Genomic DNA, 24,323 nt, shown 5'->3' with positions numbered 1-24,323 from the left:
AAAAAAGGACACCAGCAATCCTACCATCATGTAAAACAATTACAGGCTTTCGTTTTACACTCACTTGGCAGGACGGTAGTACCTCCCTGGTCGGTTGCTGTCTACCAACCTACTACCTAGGACTATACAATCATATTATCATTAAAAATTATTGATTTTCTTATGCAACCCATTTACATATCAGAATATTTCTCTGACTTGCTAGTATTATCCTATTAACCTTGCCATGAGACCCATCTTCCTCTAGCACAGTGTGTGTTTCTTCACTTCACTTGGTTGTTCTTTTTCTTATATTCTCCTGGAAACACTAACACTCCATTTTACAAAAGCATCCTTGTCATAAATTAATTACTTATTTGACAAGCATCTTTAAAGAGTAAAACCCCTTCCCCCATCCCTTTTATGACACTATCATAAGCAACAACACAACAGACTGTAGAGTTACACTTGTATTAATGATATAAATGTGGACAAATTATATTTAGTTTGTGGTCAGAGCATAATGTCTTGAGAAAAGAACTGTTTTATCGCAAAATGTTTACATGAATTTTGAGCTCAAAGTAAAAAAAAAATTAACTTATAAACAAAACATAAAATTTTCTGCCAAGAAACATAAACTACTTTACCCCAGAACCTACCCATGGAAGGCTCATCTGTGCTTGTCCTGGAAAAGGTTTCCTTTGCTAAGGCTTCCTTGGCTTTATTAATATCAAAGCGGTCGGCGAAGTCCACATTACACGAGGCCACAGTGTCAGCTAAGGCCAACAAGTGCATTTGATCAAGACTGGAGAGGCCAGGAAGGTGAGTGTGGGTGAGAAGGGCAGCCAAAATCTGAGCCTGGAAAATAGAATTACGTATTAGACTTACATCTTGGGAATTGACGGTTACTTTCTGCAAAGGTTAGTGGACGAGTTTGAGGGTGTGTAAAGGAAAAAGTTGAAAGTGAACATATATAAGAGTAAAGTGATGAGGGTATCAAACAAGTTAGGTAAAGAAAAACTGGATATCAGATTGGAGGGAGGGAGTATGGAAGAAGTAAATGTGTTCAGATACTATTTGGGAGTGGACTTGTCAGCGGATGGGTTTATGAAGGATGAGGTTAACCATAGAAATGATGAAAGAAAAAATGTGGATGGTGCATTGAGGTATCTGTGGAGACAAACAACATTATCCCTGGGGGCAAAGAAGAGAATGTATGAGAGCATAGTGGTACCAACACCCTCATATAGGTGTAAAGCATGAGTTGTAAATGTTGCAGCAAGGAGGAGGCTGGAGGCAGTGGAGACGTCACGTCTAAGGGCAATGTGTGGTGTAAATATTATGCAGAAAATTTGTAGTGCAGAAATTAGGTGGTGGTGTGAAGTTACTAAAAGTATAATTCATAGTGTTGAGGAGGTTTGGTCATTTAGAGGATGGAGCAAAATTGGATGACTTGGGAGGTATATAAATCTGTAATGGAGGGAAAGAGGGGTAGGGGTCATCCTAAGAAAAGATAAGAGGGAAGGGTAAAAGAAGGTCTGTGCGCAAGGGGCTTGGACATACAACAGGCATATGTGAGCGTGTTATATAGGAATGAGTGGAGATGAACAGTTTTGAGGACTTGAAGAGCTGTTGGAGTGTGAGCAGGGTAATATTTTCTGAAGAGATTCAGAGAAACCAGTTAGCTGAACTTGAGTCCTGGAGGTGGGAAGTACAATGCATGCACTTCAAAGGAGGGGTTACGGATATTGGCTGTTTGGAGTGAAATCTAACTGTCGTATCTGAGCACCTCTGCAAAGACAGTAATTATGAATGATGGTGTTTCTTTCTTTTTTGGGTCATCCAGCATTGGTGGGAGATGGCCGATGTGTAGAAAAAAAAATAACCATGTTTGTGTGTGCCTAGACACTCACAGTGTATCACTTGCTGTCCTTTTAGGTGGTATGTTTCCTATGGCCTTGTCTCAGTTGAGCAGCCATCAACCCTCAACCACCTCCACCCTCCATTTTATACGAGAGAAAACATTTTTCCCAATGATATAAAAGCATTTTCTCACTCACACTGGGATGTGCTGCTGAAGACAATCCTCATTTTCACTTGTCTATACAAACATATGTCAAGTACTGAATTTTTGTGACAAGCTACACACAAATGCAATTCTCACCTGACGTGGTCCAAAGAATGCAATACTCTTGACCTCATGTGACAATGATTTGCGCCTACTGCCAATATCTTCTTCATCGTCCAAGGTAAGATCCTCATCTACAGATATAGTTGGAGTTCCAAACAACTCCACATATGTCTGTAAAAGAGAAATTGCATAAAACAAAAGATTACAAGAAAGAGTATAAGAGAGAGTGGTATAAATACTTTTAGAGTATATTTTTACATAGGCAGAAGCTTAAGCTTAAGCTTCAAATACATTTGGGACACCTTAAACCACCATATCATGAGATAGCAATGGAATAAGCTGACCATACCTTAGGATGAGTAAGTCAGTTAATGGAGAGACTGTATTTATCTAGATTTTAAGAAGATTTACTAACAAATGATAGTGTAACCTTACAGAAGAAAATCACTGTTTGCTGGAAAACCTTTATTACAGTGTTCTGTCCCAGATAGAATCCTCTTCCATTAAACTCACGAATATAATTCAACAAAACAGTGGTACAGTAGGTTTACTTTGTCTGAATTCATAACTTATATTGTATTAGAATAAAGAAACAACTCTAGCATGGTCTAATAGGTTGGTTGCAGCACTTTTCTTCTTGGACTTCACCAACTCAGCATCTGACCACTTAGCCAAGATGCACTTTTTAAAATGTAATTATCTCTTGTATTTTCTATACTTGATACAGGCAGTTTATTATTATTTTTGCTAGTGTAAAACCAAATTTGTTCAACTTACATCTTCTTTATTATCTGTTTTCTTAGTCTGCTGATTTTGTGTATCTTTGTCAGCCTCAAGCAGCAGCCAGAGTGGCAGAGGAGGAATAGCCGTCACTTCAATGTAGTCCAGCGTTAGTTCCTCAGGTAACAGTGTGACTGATCCTCGTCCATCTCGACTTGTCTGTTAAGAGAAACATTCTTAAATGGAGAACACTAAAAGAAGTTATACTATAATACAAGGAATATATCAAAAACAAATTTCTCACTGGAATACCCTCATGAAACATGACATCACAATGTGATTTTATGTAAACATGACCTGACGATCTGTTGGAGTGTGAGCAGGGTAATATTTAGTGAAGGGATTCAGGGAAACCGGTTATTTTCATATAGTCGGACTTGAGTCCTGGAAATGGGAAGTACAATGCCTGCACTTTAAAGGAGGGGTTTGGGATATTGGCAGTTTGGAGGGATATGTTGTGTATCTTTATATGTTTATGCTTCTAGACTGTTGTATTCTGAGCACCTCTGCAAAAACAGTGATAATGTGCGAGTGTGGTGAAAGTGTTGAATGATGATGAAAGTATTTTCTTTTTGGGGATTTTCTTTCTTTTTTGGGTCACCCTGCCTCGGTGGGAGACGGCCGACTTGTTGAAAAAAAAAAAAAAAAAAAAAAAAAAAAAAAAAAAAAAAAAAAAAAAAAAAAAAAAAAAAAATGACAAAGTGCATCTTTATAATACCTAAAAACCTTCATGCAATGTTTTAAAGGTTGAGTGTTTGGAAATTCATAGGTACTCCCCATCCCCACTGCCAATCATGCTATCTACAGTTGCTGTCTGGAGGAGTCAAGTGCCTTATGCACTGTGTTTATCAAAATTTTGGCTACTTTCATCAACCCATATAGTGTTTGGATAACAATTATGACACCCAATGGTTCCCCCTCTCTCTTTTCTACAAGAGTTTGACCACAGAGATATGGCTGTGATAAACACAGTGGCTGTAGCCTCCAATAATCCATGAAGTGAATGATCCACACAGGTTTAGTGCATGAAACCCCTCATTACTAGTAGCTTCCTACCCTATTCACTTAACAAAATGTATAGAAAATTTAGACTTACAGAACCTCCTTGATTGCCAGACATAGAAAGAGTGCGGGACCGTGACCAGTTACGATTGCGATTATCTTCGGCATCTGAGAGGCTCGAGCGGTAAGCAGAATCAGTGCTTCTCTGGCCTAGTTGTGAAAGACACCTGTTGGGAGAAACATTTATGCATCTAGGAAAAATATTAAGTATGGTTGTAAAGAATGGTGATCAGTGTGTGTGTGTGTGGTGATCAGTGTGTGTGTGGTGATCAGTGTGTGTGTGTGTGTGTGTGTGTGTGTGTGTGTGTGTGTGTGTGTGTGTGTGTGTGTGTGTGTGTGTGTGTGTGTGTGTGTGTGTGTGTGATCAGTGTGTGTGTGTGTGTGTGAGATCAGTGTGTGTGGTTATCAGTGTGTGTGAGATCAGCGTATGTGATGATCAGTGTGTGTGGTGATCTGTGTGTGGTTGAACAGTGTGAGGTGATCAGTGTCTGTGGTTGTACACTGTGTGGTGACACTTATTAAACATTATAAGTTTACATGTCATGGGTTAATGTTATCACTATACATACAGAATGTGTCTACTAGTGCAGTATTACAGTACCTGACCAAGTGTGCAAGAATGGCCTTAACACGGCGTATTTTGCCACAGTTAAGAAGTTCCATCAGTTGTCTAGGGTGATACTGTGGCAACACTGGAGAGGCTATGTGGCTGGCCTCAAATATTCCTGATATCGCAGCACTATCTGCATCATCCACTGGAGCGCTCATTACTTCGCCTAAACCTGGCAAAAGTACAATGTAATTTTGAAGAAAATAGGGACAGAAAGTAATAAATTTATAAAAAAGATCAGTTCACACGAGTTAAATACAGATTACCAAAACCGGTTTAAAATTAATGTAGTTTACTAAAGTGTAATACATTTCTACTACCATTTATGAACAGAAATAACTCTTACTTAGGAATATAATCTCTTAATAATGGTTATACAGGTGCTCCTTAATGGGGTTACGTTTCAATGAACCCATTGTAAGTTGAAAATATCATAATGTGAAGACAAATATGATATGAAAAACTAAATAAGTAAATAAATAACTACTGTCACAGTATAAGTAAACAAATAAATGCTGTAACTATATGTCACTACTGACAAAGTAAATTATTTTATTATTATTATTATTTTTTATTATCACACTGGCCGATTCCCACCAAGGCAGGGTGGCCCGAAAAAGAAAAACTTTCACCATCATTCACTCCATGGTGAAAGTTTATTGTATCAATAAACATCTTCTTTCAACAAACTTGTCGTCTCCCACCGAGGCAGGGTGACCCAAAAACAAAGAAAATCCCCAAAAAGAAAATACTATAATCCTCATTCAACACTTTCACCGCACTCATAATCACTGTCTTTGCAGAGGTGCCCAGATAAAACAGTTTAGAAGCATATACATGTATAACATACCCCTCCAAACTGCCAATATCCCAAACCCCTCCTTTAAAGTGCAGGCATTGTACTTCCCATTTCCAGGACTCAAGTCCAGCTATATAAAAATAACCAATTTCCCTGAATCCCTTCACTAAATATTACCCTGCTCACACCCCAACAGCTCGTCGGGTCCCAAAAAACTATTCATCTCCATTCACCCCTATCTAACATGCTCATGCACGCTCGCTGGAAGTCAAAGCCCCTCGCCCCAAAACCTCCTTCACCCCCTCCCTCCAACCTTTTTGAGGATGACCCCTACCCTGCTTTCCTTTCCCTATAGATTTATACGCTCTCCATATCATTCTACTTAGATCCATTCTCTCTAAATGACCAAACCACCTCAACAACCCCTCTTCAGCCCTCTGACTAATACTTTTATTAACTCCACACCTTCTCCTAATTTCCACACTCCGAATTCTCTGCATAATATTTACACCACACATTGCCCTTAGACAGGACATCTCCACTGCCTCCAACCACCTCCTCGCTGCAGCATTTACAACCCAAGCTTCACACCCATATAAGAGTGTTGGTACCACTATACTTTCATACATTCCCTTCTTTGCCTCCATAGATAATGTTTTTTGTCTCCACATATATCTCAATGCACCACTCACCTTTTTTCCTTCATCAATTCTATGGTTAACCTCATCCTTCATAAACCCATCCGCTGACACATCAACTCTCAAATATCTGAAAACATTCACTTCTTCCATACTCTCTCTCTCCAATGTGATATCCAATTTTTCTTTATCTAAGTTATTTGATACCTTCATCACCTTACTCTTATCTATGTTCACTTTCAACTTTCTACCTTTACACACCCTCTCAAACTCATCTACTAACCTTTGCAACTTTTCTTTAGAATCTCCCACAAGCACAGTATCATCAGCAAAAAGTAACTGTGTCAACTCCCATTTTGTACTTGATTCCCCATAATTTAATCCCACCCCTCTCCCCAATACCCGAGCATTTACCTCCTTCACAACCCCATCTATAAATATATTAAACAACCATGGTGACATTACACATCCCTGTCTAAGACCTACTTTTACTGGGAAGTAGTCTCCCTCTCTTCTACACACCCTAACCTGAGCCTCACTATCCTCATAAAAACTCTTTAGTAACTTACTACCTATTCCACATACTTGCAACATCTGCCACATTGCTCCCCTATCCACTCTATCATATGCCTTTTCTAAATCCATAAATGCAATGAAAACTTCCCTACATTTATCTAAATACTGTTCACATATATGCTTCAAGGTAAACACTTGATGTACACATCTCCTACTCACTCTAAAGCCTCCTTGTTCATCACAATCCTACTCTCTGCACCTCTAATCTCTCAATAATAACCCTACTGTAAACTTTTCCTCTAATTTTCTTTCTTTCAATAACCGAGGCAGGGTGGCCCAAAAGGAAAAACGAAAGTTTCTCCTTTACATTTAGTAATGTATACAGGAGAAGGGGTTACTAGCCCCTTGCTCCTGGCATTTTAGTCGCCTCTTACAACACGCATACTTAGTAAACTTATTCCCCTATAATTTTTACAATCTCTTTTGTTCCCCTTCCCTTTATATAAAGGAACTATACATGGCCTCTGCCAATCCCTAGGTACCAACCCTTCTTTTATACATTTTTTTTTTTTCCCTCTCAACAAGTCGGCCGTCTCCCACCGAGGCAGGGTGACCCAAAAAGAAAGAAAATCCCCAAAAAGAAAATACTTTCATCATCATTCAACACTTTCACCTCACTCACACATAATCACTGTTTTTGCAGAGGTGCCCAGAATACAACAGTTTAGAAGCATATATGTATAAAGATACACAACATATCCCTCCAAACTGCCAATATCCAAACCCCTCCTTTAAAGTGCAGGCATTGTACTTCCCATTTCCAGGACTCAAGTCCGGTTATATAAAATAACCGGTTTCCCTGAATCCCTTCACTAAATATTACCCTGCTCACACTCCAACAGCTCGTCAGGTCCCAAATACCATTCGTCTCCATTCACTCCTATCTAACACGGTCACGCACGCTTGCTGGAAGTCCAAGCCCCTCGCCCACAAAACCTCCTTTACACCATCCCTCCAACCTTTTCGAGGACAACCCTTACCCCGCCTTCCTTCCCCTACAGATTTATACACTCTCCATGTCATTCTACTTTAATCCATTCTCTCTAAATGACCAAACCACCTCAGCAACCCCTCTTCAGCCCTCTGACTATTACTTTTATTAACTCCACACCTTCTCCTAATTTCCACACTCCGAATTTTCTGCATAATATTTACACCACACATTGCCCTTAGACAGGACATCTCTACTGCCTCCAACCACCTCCTCACTGCAGCATTTACCACCCAAGCTTCACACCCACATAAGAGTGTCGGTACTACTATACTTTCATACATTCCCTTCTTTGCCTCCATATATAATGTTTTTTGTCTCCACATATACCTCAACGCACCACTCGCCTTTTTTCCTTCATCAATTCTATGATTAACCTCATCCTTCATAAATCCATCCACTGGCACGGCAACTCCCAAGTATCTGAAAACATTCACTTCCTCCATACTCCTCCTCCTCTCCAATTTGATATCCAATTTTTCTTTATGTAAATCATTTGATACCCTAATCACCTTACTCTTTTCTATGTTCACTTTCAACTTTTCTACCTTTACACATTTATTAAACAAAAATACCAACCACTCCAACACTATATCCCCCCCTGCTTTTAACATTTCTGTCATGATCTCGTCAGTTCCAGCTGCTTTACCCCCCTTCATTCTACGTAATGCCTCGCACACCTCTCCCACACTTACATTCTGCTCTTTTTCACTCCTAAAAGATGTTATACCTCCCTGGCCAGTGCATGAAATTACCACCTCCCTTTCTTCATCGGCATTTAATGTATACAGGAGAATGAGTTACTAGCCCCTTGCTCCAGGTATTTTAGTCACCTCTTGCGACACGCATGGCTTACAGAGGAAGAATTTTCTGAGAAAAATATAGCTAAAACGTATTTTTAACAAAATTCATAACACTGATAATAAAACATTTTCAACTGTGAAAAATAAGAGATACACTTCTTCAACCATGCACTTACCTTTTTTCATTTTATTATCGAGAGCAGACAGAATTGAGAAGGATGCAACATGTGACATTGAAGTAGCAGATTTAGCACTGTGTGATGACTCTTGCAGATATAATTTCAGGTCTGCCTTCGTTAATTCTCGACCCTCATCCTTAGCATTCACTGCTTCTTGCTGTTGTTGTTGTATATTCTTCTGATCTGTTGATGCTTGTCAGGAAAAATATCAAAATGTATGAATAACATTAATATCATTGCTAATATAAAACTGTATAATAATTTAAAATATTTGTAAGATTAAATAGGAAAATACTGTTTTAAAGAAACTAAGCTAAACATCACAAGTTAGATTGAAAAAAATTGGAGGGAAAAAACTGATACAGGAATGAGTAACATGATATACGTACAAAAACGATCCCAAATGGATGAACAATAGATTAAAACATCTCATTGGTCAAAAGAGAGGCATATATAGGTGTATCAAAAGAGGGGATGGGCAGTTAAGAAATCAATATATTCAATCAGAGAGAAATAAAAAAAGGAATAAGAAAAGCAAAAAGGGATTATGAGGCTAAGATTGCAAGGGATTCAAAGACTAACCCAAAAGGGTTCCTTCAGGTATACAGAAGTAAGATTAGGGACAAGATAGGCCCGCTTAAGAGTAACTCAGGTCAGATCACTGACAATGATAGGGCTATGTATGAAATTTTCAATACTTACTTCCGCTCAGTTTTTACCAAGGAAAATACTAGCAAAATTCCTGAAATAATAGATTATGTAGAACAGGATGATAATAAACTATGCACGGTTGCAGTAACTAGCGACAGGGTCCTCAGACAAATAGAGAAATTAAAACCTAACAAATCCCCAGGCCCTGATGAACTGTTTGCAAGGGTGTTAAAGGAATGTAAAGAGGAACTTGGCATACATTTGGCTAATCTTTTCAACATATCACTACAAACTGGCAAAGTGCCTGATAAGTGGAAAATGGCAAATATAATACCTATTTACAAGGCAGGTGACAGGTCCTTAGCTTCGAACTATAGACCAATAAGCCTTACCTCCATACTGGGAAAATTTATGGAATCAATAATTGCTGAAGCAATTCGTAGCCATCTTGATAGGCCCAGATTGATTAATGAATCTCAACACGGTTTTACAAAGGGGTGTTCCTGTCTTACGAATTTACTAACTTTTTTCACAAAGGTGTTTGAGGAGGTAGATCATGGTATTGAATATGATATTGTGTATATGGACTTCAGTAAGGCTTTCGATAGAGTTTCACATCAGAGGCTATTGAGGAAACTTATGGCACACGGAATAGGAGAATTTTTTTTCCAGGCAGAGGCATGACTGACAAATAGGTAGCAGAGAATTTGCATAAATGGGGAGAAATCAGAATGGGGGCACGTCAAAAGCGATGTTCCGCAGGGGTCAGTGTTGGGCCCATTGTTGTTCATTACTTACATAAACGACATAGATGAGGGAATAAATAGCGACATAAGCAAATTCATTCTAATGAGGACACTAGAGCACTCCAGGATGATTTGAATAGACTGATGCAATGGTCGGAGAAGTGGCAGATGCAGTTTAATATAAACAAATGCAAAGTTCTAAATGTTGGACAGGAAAATAACCATGCCACATATAAACTAAACTATGTAAATCTTAATATTATGGATTGCGAAAAGAATTTAGGAGTTCTGGTTTGCAGTAATGTAAAACCAAGACAACAGTGCATTAGTGTTCGCAATAAAGCTAACAGAATCCTAGGCTTCACATCTAGAAGTATAAATAACAGAAGTCGTCGGGTTGTTCTTCAACTCTATATATCCGTGGTTATGCCTCATTTAGATTATGCTGCACAGTTCCAGTCACCGTATTACAGAATGGATATAAATGCTCTGGAAAACGTACAGAGGAGGATGACAAAGTTGATCCCATGTATCGGAAATCTTCCTGATGAGGATAGACTGAGGGCCCGGGATCTGCACTCTCTTGCAGGGCGTAGAATTAGGGGGGATATGATCGAGGTGTATAAATGGAAAACAGGAATAAATAGAGGATGTAAATAGCGTGCTGAAAATTTCCAGCCAAGACAGGACTTGCAGCAATGGTTTCAAGTTGGAAAAATTCAGATTCAGGAAGGATATAGGAAAGCACTGGTTTGGTAACAGAGTTGTGGATGAGTGGAACAAACTCCCAAGTACAGTTATAGAGGCTAAAACGTTGTGTAGTTTTAAAAATAGATTAGATAAATACATGAGTGGGTGTGAGTTGAACCCGGCTAGCTTGTGCTACTAGGTCTGATACCGTACTCCTTCCTTAAGTAGAAGTGACCTGACTAGGTGGGTCATCGAGCTAATCCTGGGAGGGGGAATGAACCTGCTTCACATGGGTCAGTAGGCCTGCTGCAGTGTTTCTTCTTTCTAATGTTGTTATGTACTGAAAAGGCAGCTAGAGAAAGACTAATGGTGAACATATTTCCTTCCTTGGGCCACTACCATGGTGGAAAATGACCAATTAGTTAAAAAAAAAATTACCAAGTAATGTAACAGAAGTTAGGAATATGACATTCATACCAGACACTTAAAGAAAAGATTGCAAAGCACTAGGAAAGAACTCTGAAGGAAAATAAGATGTAAATGAAACATAGTACACCACTCAAGTAGATCAGTATTCGCGACACTGAGTTAAGAGTATTACTGCTACTACATTCACAAAAACACCTTAAACCCATATGGGTCATTCAACCCTTCACCAAGAAGAAAATATTAAGAGCCTTCTAACACTGAACTTATTTTCTTTCTTGAAAGTTGACTTAATTAAGAGAAAAGCCTTTTATAAGTTTAATAACAGATCAACACATCCTTTCAACACAACTCTGCCACAGCAATACTGGACACTTAACATGTCAACTTTTGATGCAGTTTTTCAATAAGGGTAGACTAATATAAAATCATAATGTGAATTACAATACTTAAAATATTCCAAGGAGAATGTAGTGAAAATGTGTGTTAGTTTAGCTTTCATATAAGCAGTATTGACTGACAACAACAAAAAATTGAACATGGAAAAAATGAGGACTATCATCTTCTAATTTCATCTTAGTTTATGGTGTCACTATTACAAAGTGGGATGGTAGAGCACATCATCTCCGTCTAACTCAATATTAGGGAGCCAGATAAGAATTTAATGACAAGTTAGAGAGGATAAACTTATACAATACTACATTACTGTAGCTACAAATAATTTATAAAATAGCACTGGTCCCTCAATAAAGATTAAAACTGGAAAGTGTTTGATAGTATGCCAGATGCATTTTTCACAAAAAATAAAAAATAATAATCATATTCATCACCAAATTTCTGGGTCATTTCAGTGTGGCTGAATTTTTCAAAGATAAAAGTGAAAAATGTTTAGAACGAATCCATTACCTGGAACGTGCCACTGAGAATAAACATGCATTTCGTTATCCATTCCAACGACCAAGATGCCATCCCGCACCCAAGACATCTGCATTGGCAGAGGTGCCAGTCCATCAGCTGTTGTCAGTGACAGTTTCTCTAACCTCATCCATCTGGTAAATAGAACACAATACACTAAGTTAATGTTTCATGGTAAAGCACTAGTATTCTTACAGTATCTGAGGAATGGCAGGCAATTCCTAACATCAAGAGTTCTTCAACATCATAGTATTCCTTTAGAGAGAGAGATTTTGGGAGATGTTAAGTGAATGTATAGGAGCCTTTGAACCAAGTGAGAGAGTAATTGTGGTAGGGGACTTGAATGCTAAAGTAGGAGAAACTTTTAGAGAGGGTGTGGTAGGTAAGTTTGGGGTGCCAGGTGTAAATGATAATGGGAGCCCTTTGATTGAACTTTGTATAGAAAGGGGTTTAGTTATAGGTAATACATATTTTAAGAAAAAGAGGATAAATAAGTATACACGATATGATGTAGGGCGAAATGACAGTAGTTTGTTGGATTATGTATTGGTAGATAAAAGACTGTTGAGTAGACTTCAGGATGTACATGTTTATAGAGGGGCCACAGATATATCAGATCACTTTCTAGTTGTAGCTACACTGAGAGTAAAAGGTAGATGGGATACAAGGAGAATAGAAGCATCAGGGAAGAGAGAGGTGAAGGTTTATAAACTAAAAGAGGAGGCAGTTAGGGTAAGATATAAACAGCTATTGGAGGATAGATGGGCTAATGAGAGCATAGGCAATGGGGTCGAAGAGGTATGGGGTAGGTTTAAAAATGTAGTGTTAGAGTGTTCAGCAGAAGTTTGTGGTTACAGGAAAGTGGGTGCAGGAGGGAAGAGGAGCGATTGGTGGAATGATGATGTAAAGAGAGTAGTAAGGGAGAAAAAGTTAGCATATGAGAAGTTTTTACAAAGTAGAAGTGATGCAAGGAGGGAAGAGTATATGGAGAAAAAGAGAGAAGTTAAGAGAGTGGTGAAGCAATGTAAAAAGAGAGCAAATGAGAGAGTGGGTGAGATGTTATCAACAAATTTTGTTGAAAATAAGAAAAAGTTTTGGAGTGAGATTAACAAGTTAAGAAAGCCTAGAGAACAAATGGATTTGTCAGTTAAAAATAGGAGAGGAGAGTTATTAAATGGAGAGGTAGAGGTATTGGGAAGATGGAAGGAATATTTTGAGGAATTGTTAAATGTTGATGAAGATAGGGAAGCTGTGATTTCGTGTATAGGGCAAGGAGGAATAACATCTTGTAGGAGTGAGGAAGAGCCAGTTGTGAGTGTGGGGGAAGTTCGTGAGGCAGTAGGTAAAATGAAAGGGGGTAAGGCAGCCGGGATTGATGGGATAAAGATAGAAATGTTAAAAGCAGGTGGGGATATAGTTTTGGAGTGGTTGGTGCAATTATTTAATAAATGTATGGAAGAGGGTAAGGTACCTAGGGATTGGCAGAGAGCATGCATAGTTCCTTTGTATAAAGGCAAAGGGGATAAAAGAGAGTGCAAAAATTATAGGGGGATAAGTCTGTTGAGTGTACCTGGTAAAGTGTATGGTAGAGTTATAATTGAAAGAATTAAGAGTAAGACGGAGAATAGGATAGCAGATGAACAAGGAGGCTTTAGGAAAGGTAGGGGGTGTGTGGACCAGGTGTTTACAGTGAAACATATAAGTGAACAGTATTTAGATAAGGCTAAAGAGGTCTTTGTGGCATTTATGGATTTGGAAAAGGCGTATGACAGGGTGGATAGGGGGGCAATGTGGCAGATGTTGCAAGTGTATGGTGTAGGAGGTAGGTTACTGAAAGCAGTGAAGAGTTTTTACGAGGATAGTGAGGCTCAAGTTAGAGTATGTAGGAAAGAGGGAAATTTTTTCCCAGTAAAAGTAGGCCTTAGACAAGGATGTGTGATGTCACCGTGGTTGTTTAATATATTTATAGATGGGGTTGTAAGAGAAGTAAATGCGAGGGTCTTGGCAAGAGGCGTGGAGTTAAAAGATAAAGAATCACACACAAAGTGGGAGTTGTCACAGCTGCTCTTTGCCGATGACACTGTGCTCTTGGGAGATTCTGAAGAGAAGTTGCAGAGATTGGTGGATGAATTTGGTAGGGTGTGCAAAAGAAGAAAATTAAAGGTGAATACAGGAAAGAGTAAGGTTATGAGGATAACAAAAAGATTAGGTGATGAAAGATTGAATATCAGATTGGAGGGAGAGAGTATGGAGGAGGTGAACGTATTCAGATATTTGGGAGTGGACGTGTCAGCGGATGGGTCTATGAAAGATGAGGTGAATCATAGAATTGATGAGGGAAAAAGAGTGAGTGGTGCACTTAGGAGTCTGTGGAGACAAAGAACTTTGTCCTTGGAGGCAAAGAGGGGAATGTATGAGAGTATAGTTTTACCAACGCTCTTATATGGGTGTGAAGCGTGGGTGATGAATGTTGCAGCGAGGAGAAGGCTGGAGGCAGTGGAGATGTCATGTCTGAGGGCAATGTGTGGTGTGAATATAATGCAGAGAATTCGTAGTTTGGAAGTTAGGAGGAGGTGCGGGATTACCAAAACTGTTGTCCAGAGGGCTGAGGAAGGGTTGTTGAGGTGGTTCGGACATGTAGAGAGAATGGAGCGAAACAGAATGACTTCAAGAGTGTATCAGTCTGTAGTGGAAGGAAGGCGGGGTAGGGGTCGGCCTAGGAAGGGTTGGAGGGAGGGGGTAAAGGAGGTTTTGTGTGCGAGGGGCTTGGACTTCCAGCAGGCATGCGTGAGCGTGTTTGATAGGAGTGAATGGAGACAAATGGTTTTTAATACTTGACGTGCTGTTGGAGTGTGAGCAAAGTAACATTTATGAGGGGATTCAGGGAAACCGGCAGGCCGGACTTGAGTCCTGGAGATGGGAAGTACAGTGCCTGCACTCTGAAGGAGGGGTGTTAATGTTGCAGTTTAAAAACTGTAGTGTAAAGCACCCTTCTGGCAAGACAGTGATGGAGTGAATGATGGTGAAAGTTTTTCTTTTTCGGGCCACCCTGCCTTGGTGGGAATCGGCCGGTGTGATAATAATAATAAAAAAAATTGTTCATTTCCTCTTATCCCATGGGGAAGTGTAACAAAATTCTTCCTGCATAAGCGACTAACATGCTGGAGCAAGGGGCTAGTAACCCCTTCTCCTGTATATATATTACTAAAGTTAATAAGAGAAACTTTTGTTTTTCTTTCTGGGCCACCCTGCCTCGGTGGGATGCGGCTGGTTTGTTGAAAGAAGAAGGGGTTAACCCTACTTGGTGGGAGACAGCCAGTTTGCTTAAAAACTTATATTGGTAAGGAAGCACTAAACCCATATAGAATATATCATAAAGCACCTGAGATCCACACCACAACTTTGCCACATCTTTTTCATGCTCTCACAGTAGCCAACCTTTCTTCCTACACTAATTGATTTCAATCTTTACATGAAATACTAAACCTGAGTAGTCATTCAGCGCAAGGAGTACTGTAGTACTGCTAATCAGGAGACAGCAGGCTGCTTCATTATGCTCAATCAATTCTTCCAATACCAAATGTAACAAAGTTCACATTTTATTAAAAATTATAATTTTTTTATGTCGCATATCCTTCAAAACAAAAAAAAAAAAATGAAAATAATATTCTATTATTTGTTTTTCAGTCAAATATAATAATGAACAGACTTTTACCTTGGTAAATTAGTGTCTGAGAGTGCATGCAAAGAGAGGGATTTCTGCAACACTGGACGAGGCCGAGATTCTTTATCCTTCATTTTGCCCTGACAGCTCACCATAGCTATGTCATCTGCGACACTTGTGTATGCCAAAATCTGGGGAAGAATAATAAAGCAATTGTACCAGTATCAAGCCACAAGGTATATCTGTACTACCTTTCATATACTAAATCAATGTACATTTAGTTTACAAACCAAAACCAATATATTACACAATCTCCCAAGAATATAATAATACAAAATTTACTGTATCTGGGTTAACCATGACCAAGACTATTGATTTCTAAGCACAAGTAATCTCCCTCCCTCTGTCTCACAGCTGCAAATTTATTCTTGTCGCCATTTTTTATTTTTTTTAACATGCTGGCTGTCTCCCACCGAGGCAAGGGTGACCCAAAAAACAAAAAACACTTTCACCATGATTCAACACTTTCACCATTATTCACACATAATCACTATTATTAAAACTAATAGAAAAATAACCTAACCTATTTTTATGAAATAAACTTTTTACAAGAATAAGTCCAAATTATACATAAAATGAATTGGAAGTGGAGGTTAGTCTCCCTCCCTCACTTCTTACCTCCTCCTCATCAGTGAACCAAATCTTATAGCCCTTAATACCTTGGTTATCTGCTAAATTGTTTTCACTGCTAATTACCTTCTCTCTAATACCATAATGTGAGTTAAATGAATCGATTTAATCATTACGAGTTAAATGTGATTCGGCAAATCTCCATCTCCTTTTTCTTTGTAATTCTTTTGCTTGGCCATAAATCTAAGCCAACATTACAAGTCCCCCACAGTGTTAAAGCACACACACCTTAGTGCCAATAGCAACTGTCAAGAGGTGTGAGCCATCCTCTTGTGACACCCAGTCAATTTGAACAGGATGTTTTTGCTTCACACTAACGCCCCGTTTGTCAAAGCGCTGATTACGAAGCGAGTGCAGAGTACTGGGACTTGGGACTAACAACTGACCTGGTAAAGTAAATGTTATCCATCAGCATTTACATTTCTAATTATCCTCATTTGGAAAATAGTCAATAAAACTTTATATACACACATACAAATAGTAATTTATTAGTTTGTCAAGGAAATACTGTTCGTAATCACCTACTATAAATGTGTTTCTGTTTAACATAAAAATGTGAAGTAAGATTAAAGGAGCTTTTTTACATGTTGAATTTGAAGGTTAAGAGCTTTCATTTTACCTCAGCTCATTTCTAAGTCCAACATTGTGGGTAGCACCCTCAGGATGCTACCCACAATGCTCAAGTAACACATGGGTACCTATTTACTGCTAGATGAACACAGACAACAGGTATAAGAGGAATTCCCATATGCCTCATCCCACTCCAGGATTAAACCCAGGCCTTTCCAATAGGAGCCAAAATATCACTAACACTGAGCTACAGGTCACCTCTCCACACTATACTGCTCTTCATATACAACTCTTCTTAAGGAGAGAGGAGGGGGTCTTGATGGAGAAGGGTTCATGATTCAAAGAACTGAGGCTACCCCCCTCTTCTTTGGATCAAACATGAGTATCCCCTACCCCACCCATATTTCAAGCTCTGAGGTCCACGTATGTGAGGCACTTTTGATTCTATACAGAAAGAAATGGCACAATACTGTGGCTGGAAGAATACACAGAAAACATACACATAGAAGAAACAAACTTATGATGGCATTTTGGTCCAACTTGGATCATTACCTACTTAATGGTCCAAGTTAGACCAAAACACTGTCATAAGTTTCTTTCTCCTATGATTCTGTATGTTAGAAATCAAGTGTCAAACCCTCCATTCTGGGACTCTTTCACTGTCTGTAGTGACACATAATAAAATGCCATACTAGAACCCCACATGGATACTTACTATATACATACATACACAGGGAGACTTACCATACATATACATACACAAATACTATACACATATATACTTAGTGTACACACCACCACACCCAACCCCTACCCTGAGGATTCTTCTAACCCTTCACAATCTGGCCACAGGCTAGGCTTATCTGTGTATGTCTACTACTACACACAAAGTATGGTCACTTACTACACACACAATGTAGTAAACAGCCATACATACAATGTATGGCTATTTACTACACAAAATGTGTGGCTACTCACTAGACACAGAATGTATGGCATCAACTGAGAACACAGATGACGTATGATATGCTTGTGACAAGTCCTCCGAGCTTAAAGTAGATGTCAGTCTGGTGGTGGAGCGTCCCTGAGCAACTTTTGAAAGGTAAGCAAGATCAAGATCAGCCATGCTACATTCTCCAGGATTGCTCACGATATCTTGTATATCAAACTTGTCTTCCAGCACCCACTGTGATCCTAAAAATTTAAGGTTTTTCATTATATATAAGTACACACATTGTTTCCTGACACAGAAATAAAAAATTTCATTAAACTTACACATAATTAACTAGCATTAGTTCAACGATAATTACAGTACTGAGTACAAGTTCTGCAGTGAAGTAAAACACCTGACTTCGAAACTCATGTGGTTATTATTATTATTGATGAAATTAAGACACATGTGCAACATCTGGGTATCTTTATTGTAGACGTTTCACCATCCAGTGGCTTTATCAACACAAATTCCAGGACAGAACTTGAAGACAGTGGAACTATGTACAGAAGATGAGGTAATCAGTCCCTCAACCTTGGAGTATGTGCGAAGAGCACCGTAGTCGTGGAGATATTGTCGGTATTGTATACCATTCTTGTACAACATTATTATTATTATTATAAAGATTTTAAATCAATGGCCATCTCCTATAAAGACAGGGTGAACCAAGGAAGAAGAAAACATTCACCATATGGGTGCGAGGCATGAGTTTTGAATAACTACAGAGAGAAGGAGGCTAAACATAGTGGAGATGTCATTTTTGAGTGCAATGTCCAGTGTCAACATCATGCAGAGATTCAGAGCACAGAAAGTAAAAGACAATGTAGGGTCAATGAGGGTATAATTCAGAGGCTAAGAGGTTTCTGTGGTTGTTTGGGCATACAGAGAGAATGGAGAGGCATACAATGATGAAAAGGAGGAAGGCAGGAGGAGTAAGGTCATCACAGGTATGGTTGTAAAGGAGTTTAAAGGGAATGAGCATCCAGCAGGCTTGTGTGAAAATGTTATATAGGCATAAATAGACAAGTGGTTTTAAATAACATACTGTTCAAGTGTGGGCAAGGTAACTGTTTTGGGTCTCCCTACCTTGGTAGATGACCAGTGTGGAAAAAATACAATAAAATAAATAAAATAAATAATAGAATAAATAATAGAATAAAAAATAAAAATAATAAATTAAAATATTAAAATAATAAAACAACAAAATAAAACAATTATTATTTTATTCTTGGACAAGCACAAAACCTGTAGGGTTCATATAGCTCCCAAGAAATGAAGGGGGGCAGGGGTAACAGGTCTGATCTGAGGGGAAGGAGAGAGGGGGTGGGAGAGCTCCAATTCCTTGGATCAAGGACCCTTCAAAAATATCAAGGCACCTCCCTAGAATGGTGAAAGCTTGTAGAATGTTATGGTCCAGTAAGTGATCAATGAATCATAACATGGGTGGCCTGGAACAAGAAGAAGGGCACAGGTAACTTTTCCATCAGTAAGAGTGTTCTCACCTCCTGTTGATTCACACTCGTAGATGGCTAATGAGCATGAAAACTGTATACTGCCATCTGATCCTGTAGAAAATGCAGAGTCCTGTCCTGGTGTTTGGTAAGCACAAGCAATCCTACCACTATATGCTGCACTCACGTGAAGAGGTAGGCCTAAAAGAGAAAATAATAATATGAATTTACTAACAAATATATATAGAGTATTCCAATCAAATTAACCCGTAACGGTCCAAGTAGATCTACGTTCACATGCGTAGTGCTCCAAAATTAGACCTACGTTTTTTTTACATACTATTTTCATATTTCATATTTTACATATTTTCATACTTTACATAGTTTTACATATTTTTTTTACATATTTTCAGGTGAAAGTGTTGAATAATGATGAAAGTATTTTCTTTTTGGGGATTTTCTTTCTTTTTTGGGTCACCCTGCCTCGGTGGGAGACGGCCAACTTGTTGGGAAAAAAAAAGTAGATCAAAGTTTTTTTACACGTTTTCAAATGTACAAAAAAAATCTACTTTTTTTACATGCTTTCAAATGTTGAAAAAACATATATATACGTTTGGACCGTTTAGGGGTTAAGGTAAAAGACCATTTCCCAACTCTCCAGTTCCAGTATACATCACAATACACAGGACTGCTACTGCATTCATGGGAAAGTGCAAAACCCGTAGTAATCACAGTGTCGGGGGAATGGTAGGCAATCAGATTCGATCAAAGGAAAGGGAGGATAGGTTTATTTCCTTGGATGAAGAGCCCCCTTCCCCCCTCACTCTTGAGGGATCACAAGGCATATCAGTTTATTATACACCATACCTAAAAGTTTTTAACAATCTTCAACAAGTCTTTCCTCCTTCCTCAAGCTTTTTTCTCCAGAGCCTTGTATGACAGATACAGGAGAAACAGCTAAGCAAATTCCTCGGCAACAACACTCATTTTTATTTTTCAACATGCCAGCTGTCTCTCATTGCAACAGGGTAACTCATAAAAAAAGAAACACTTTCACCATCATTCACACATAATCAAATCCAAAAAGACTTATACACTGTTATGACATTAATGATACCAATCCATGTAGGTTTGCAACACTCTTTTTGATTTTATAACACACTGGTTGTCTTCCACCAAGACAGGGTAACCTAAAAACAAAAACTAAATGTAAAGTAGAAAAACTTAAGTTTTTCTTTTTACATTAAGTAATTTATACAGGAGGAGGAGTTTTTCAACGTTGGGGTTCATATTTTGTTAGGACGAGATATAAACAACTATTGGCAGAAAGGTGGGCTGGTGCAAGTATAAGTAGTGGGGGGGTTGAAGAAGGTTGGAATAATTTAAAAAATGCAGTATTAGAATGTGGAGCAGAAGTTTGTGGCTAAAGGAGGGTGGGTGCAGGAGGAAGGAGGAAAGAGTGATTGGTGGAATGATGAAGTAAAGGGTGTGATAAAAGAGAAAAAGGTAGCTTATGAGAGGTTTTTACAAAGCAGAAGTGTCATAAGAAGAGCAGAGTATATGGAGAGCAAAAGAAGGTGAAGAGAGTGGTGAGACAATGCAAAAGGAGAGCAGATGATAGAGTTAGTAGATGGGAAGCTGGAAGTACTGAGTAGATAGCGGGAATACTTTGAGGAACTTTTAAATGTCAATGAAGTAAGGGAGGTGGTAATTTCTTGCACTGGGAGAGGGGTGGGATTAAATTATGGGGAATCAAATACAAAATGGGAATTGACACAGTTACTTTTTGCTGATGATACTGTGCTTATGGGAGATTCTAAAGAAAAATTGCAAAGGTTAGTGGACGAGTTTGGGAGTGTGTGTAAAGGTAGAAAGTTGAAAGTGAACATAGAAAAGAGTAAGGTGATGAGGGTATCAAATGATTTAGATAAAGAAAAATTGGATATCAAATTGGGGAGGAGTATGGAAGAAGTGAATGTTTTCAGATATTTGGGAGTTGACGTGTCAGCAGATGGATTTATGAAGGATGAGGTTAATCATAGAATTGATGAAGGAAAAAAGGTGAGTGGTGCATTGAGGTATATGTGGAGACAAAAAATGTTATCTATGGAGGCAAAGAAGGGAATGTATGAAAGTATAGTAGTACCAACACTCTTATATGGGTGTGAAGCTTGGGTTGTAAATGCTGCAGCGAGGAGGCGGTTGGAGGCAGTGGAGATGTCCTGTCTAAGGGCAATGTGTGGTGTAAATATTATGCAGAAAATTTGGAGTGTGGAAATTAGGAGAAGGTGTGGAGTTAATAAAAGTATTAGTCAGAGGGCTGAAGAGGGGTTGTTGAGGTGGTTTGGTCATTTAGAGAGAATGGAACAAAGTAGAATGACTTGGAGGGAAGGAAGGTGGGTAGGGGTCGTCCTCGAAAAGGTTGGAGGTAGGAGGTAAAGGAGGTTTTGTGGGCCAGGGGCTTGGGCTTCCAGCAAACGTGTGTGAGCGTCTTAGAAGTGAATGGGAACAAGTGGTTTTTGGTACCTGACGAGCTGTTGGAGTGTGAACAGGGTAATATTTTTGAAGGGATTCAGGGAAACCGATTAGCCGGACTTGAGTCCTGGAAATGGGAAGTACAATGCCTGCACTCTAAAGGAGGGGTTTGGGATATTGGCAGTTTGGAGGAATATATTGTGTGTTTTTATACGTATATAATTCTAAACTGTTGTATTCTGGGCACCTATGCAAAAACAGTGATTATGTGTGAGTGAGGTGAAAATGTTGAATGATGATGAAGTACAGTATTTTCTTTTTGGGGGGTTTTTCTTTCTTTTTGGGTCACCCTGCCTCAGTGGGAGATGGCTGACTTGTTGGAGAAAAAATAAAAAAAAAAAAAAAAAAAAGTTAAACATTATGTCATCTTATTCTTTATTAACCCTTTGACTGTTTCAGTCGTATATATATGTCTTACGAGCCACCGTGTTTGACGTATATATACTCAAAAATTCTTGCGGCTTCAAATCAAGCAGGAGAAAGCTGGTAGGCCCACATATGAGAGAATGGATCTGTGTGTTCAGTGTGCACCATATAAAAAAAAATCCTGCAGTGCATAATGAGAAAAAAAAACTCCGACCGTTTTTTTTTTAATTAAAATGCCGACTTTGTGGTCTATTTTCATATAGTATTTATGGTCGTATTCTCGTTTTCTTGGTCTCATTTGATAGAATGGAAAACATATAGAAATAGAGGTGATTTTGATTGGTTTTACTATGAAAAGAACCTTGAAATGGAGCTCAAAGTAGGGGAAATGTTTGATTTTTGCCGATGTTCAAAAGTAAACAAATGATGTCATTGTCCAATAAATGTCCAACTAGCCATTCTAATATGCAGTCATGAATGGGTTGACATTATTTATACAATTATTACAATATTGCAGTAGTCTGAATAACAGTAAATCTTCTACTTTTTGTTTGAATAAAAATTCAAAATAGAAAGGAAGAGTAATATCAGAGGGGCCTGGAAACTTGACTGATAAACAAAGAAAATGTTATTTTAGAGCCAGGAATGTCTGCACTGTTCATTCAGGACCCTATTTTGAAATTGTCATATTTTTTAATTTTCGTGAAATTGGCCAATTTGCAAATTTCTGACCACGTTATTGGGTAGTTGAAATCAGTAAATGGGGAGTTTCTTGTACTCAATCGATAGAAAAAATGGAGTTCTAAAGAAATAGCTATGAGTTTGGTCAACTGGAACAGTGGAATTAGCCGTAAATAGGGCTCAAAGTGGGTGAAATTGCCAATTCGTAAATATCGCCGAGGTCGCTAACTTCGCGAGAGCATAATTCAGTCAGTTTTCCATCAAATTTTGTTCTTTTGGTGTCATTACAATCGGAAAAAGATTCTCTATCATTTCATAAGAAAACTTTTTTTTTTTAAATTTTGCAACACCAGGAGACACCTCAGGATTTGGGGTTGCGACAGACAAGGGGTTAATCAGTCCCATAGTACTACACCATGAGCTCAGCTTACTCAGAGAAGCTGTGAGCGGTAAATTTGGGCCTAGATATAAGAGAATGGGTCTTTGCAGTAAGTGTGCACCATATAAAAAAATCCTAAAGCATGCAATACACAATGGAGAAAAAAAAACTTTGACCATGTTTTTGGATTAAAACAGCAATTTTTCTGTATATTTTCATGTGGTTTTTATGGTTGTATTCTCAGTTTCTTGCTTTCATTTGGTAGAAGAGAAGATATTGCAGACATAGACATGATTCTGATTGATTTCAGGGTTGAAAGTAGCTTGAAATTGAGCTCAAAGTAGCAGAAATGTTCGATTTTTGCCGATATTCCAGAGTACACATATGACATCATTCGTCTAATACGTGTCCATCAGGCCAGTCTAATATGCATTTAGGAATGCACCGACATTATTTATACAATTATTACAATAATGCAGTAGTCTGCATAACAGTAAATATTCTATTTTTTGTGCGAATAAAAATTAAAAATGGGAAGGAAGCATAATGTAGGAGAGGCCTGGGGACATGACTAATGAACAGAGAAAATGTTATTTTAGTGCCAGGAATGTCTCCACTGTTTATTCTTGGCTCTATTTTGAAATTGTCATTTCTTGAATTGTGCGAAATTGGCCAAATTACCAATTACTGATAACTTTATTTGGTACGTGAAATGGTTCAACGGGCAATTTCTTGTACTCATTCGATAGAATGGAAGGCATACTGGCAAAATAGCTAAGGATCTAGTCAACTGAAACAATGGAATTGGCCTAAAATTAGAATAAAATTGGACAAAAATTGGCGATGAGTAAATATCGGCGACACCAAAAATTCGCAAAAGCATAATTTCATCAGTTTTCCATCAAATTTTGTACTTTTTGTTTTATTACCTTCAGAAAAATATTCTCTACCATTTCATAAGAATTTTTTTTTTTTTTAATTTTCTGACCCTGAGAGCAAGTATGAGAGTAGGGTTCCTGA

The 24,323-nt window shown here is 38.4% G+C and overlaps 1 protein-coding gene across 1 annotated transcript; it reads right to left on the bottom strand.

Annotated features, from left to right (window-relative positions):
- Nucleotides 1-638: 638 nt before the first annotated feature.
- On the bottom strand, nt 639-19,698 carry LOC138852013 (dmX-like protein 1; the record flags this gene model as incomplete). Its single annotated transcript, XM_070081627.1, has 12 exons — nt 19,683-19,698; nt 19,394-19,543; nt 17,879-18,094; nt 16,559-16,716; nt 15,692-15,831; nt 11,968-12,110; nt 8,546-8,740; nt 4,554-4,734; nt 3,987-4,119; nt 2,888-3,049; nt 2,144-2,281; nt 639-837 (listed from the first exon to the last, which is right to left on the bottom strand). Coding segments are annotated over exons 1-12 (1,831 nt in total), but the record flags the coding sequence as incomplete, so codon positions are not given.
- Nucleotides 19,699-24,323: the final 4,625 nt, after the last annotated feature.

This window comes from Cherax quadricarinatus, unplaced genomic scaffold, assembly GCF_038502225.1.
Source record: "Cherax quadricarinatus isolate ZL_2023a unplaced genomic scaffold, ASM3850222v1 Contig3386, whole genome shotgun sequence".
NCBI classification, from domain to species: Eukaryota; Metazoa; Arthropoda; class Malacostraca; order Decapoda; family Parastacidae; genus Cherax; species Cherax quadricarinatus.
Note: the sequence above shows the minus strand (reverse complement) of the source record. Positions and strands in the feature narration are given on the sequence as shown.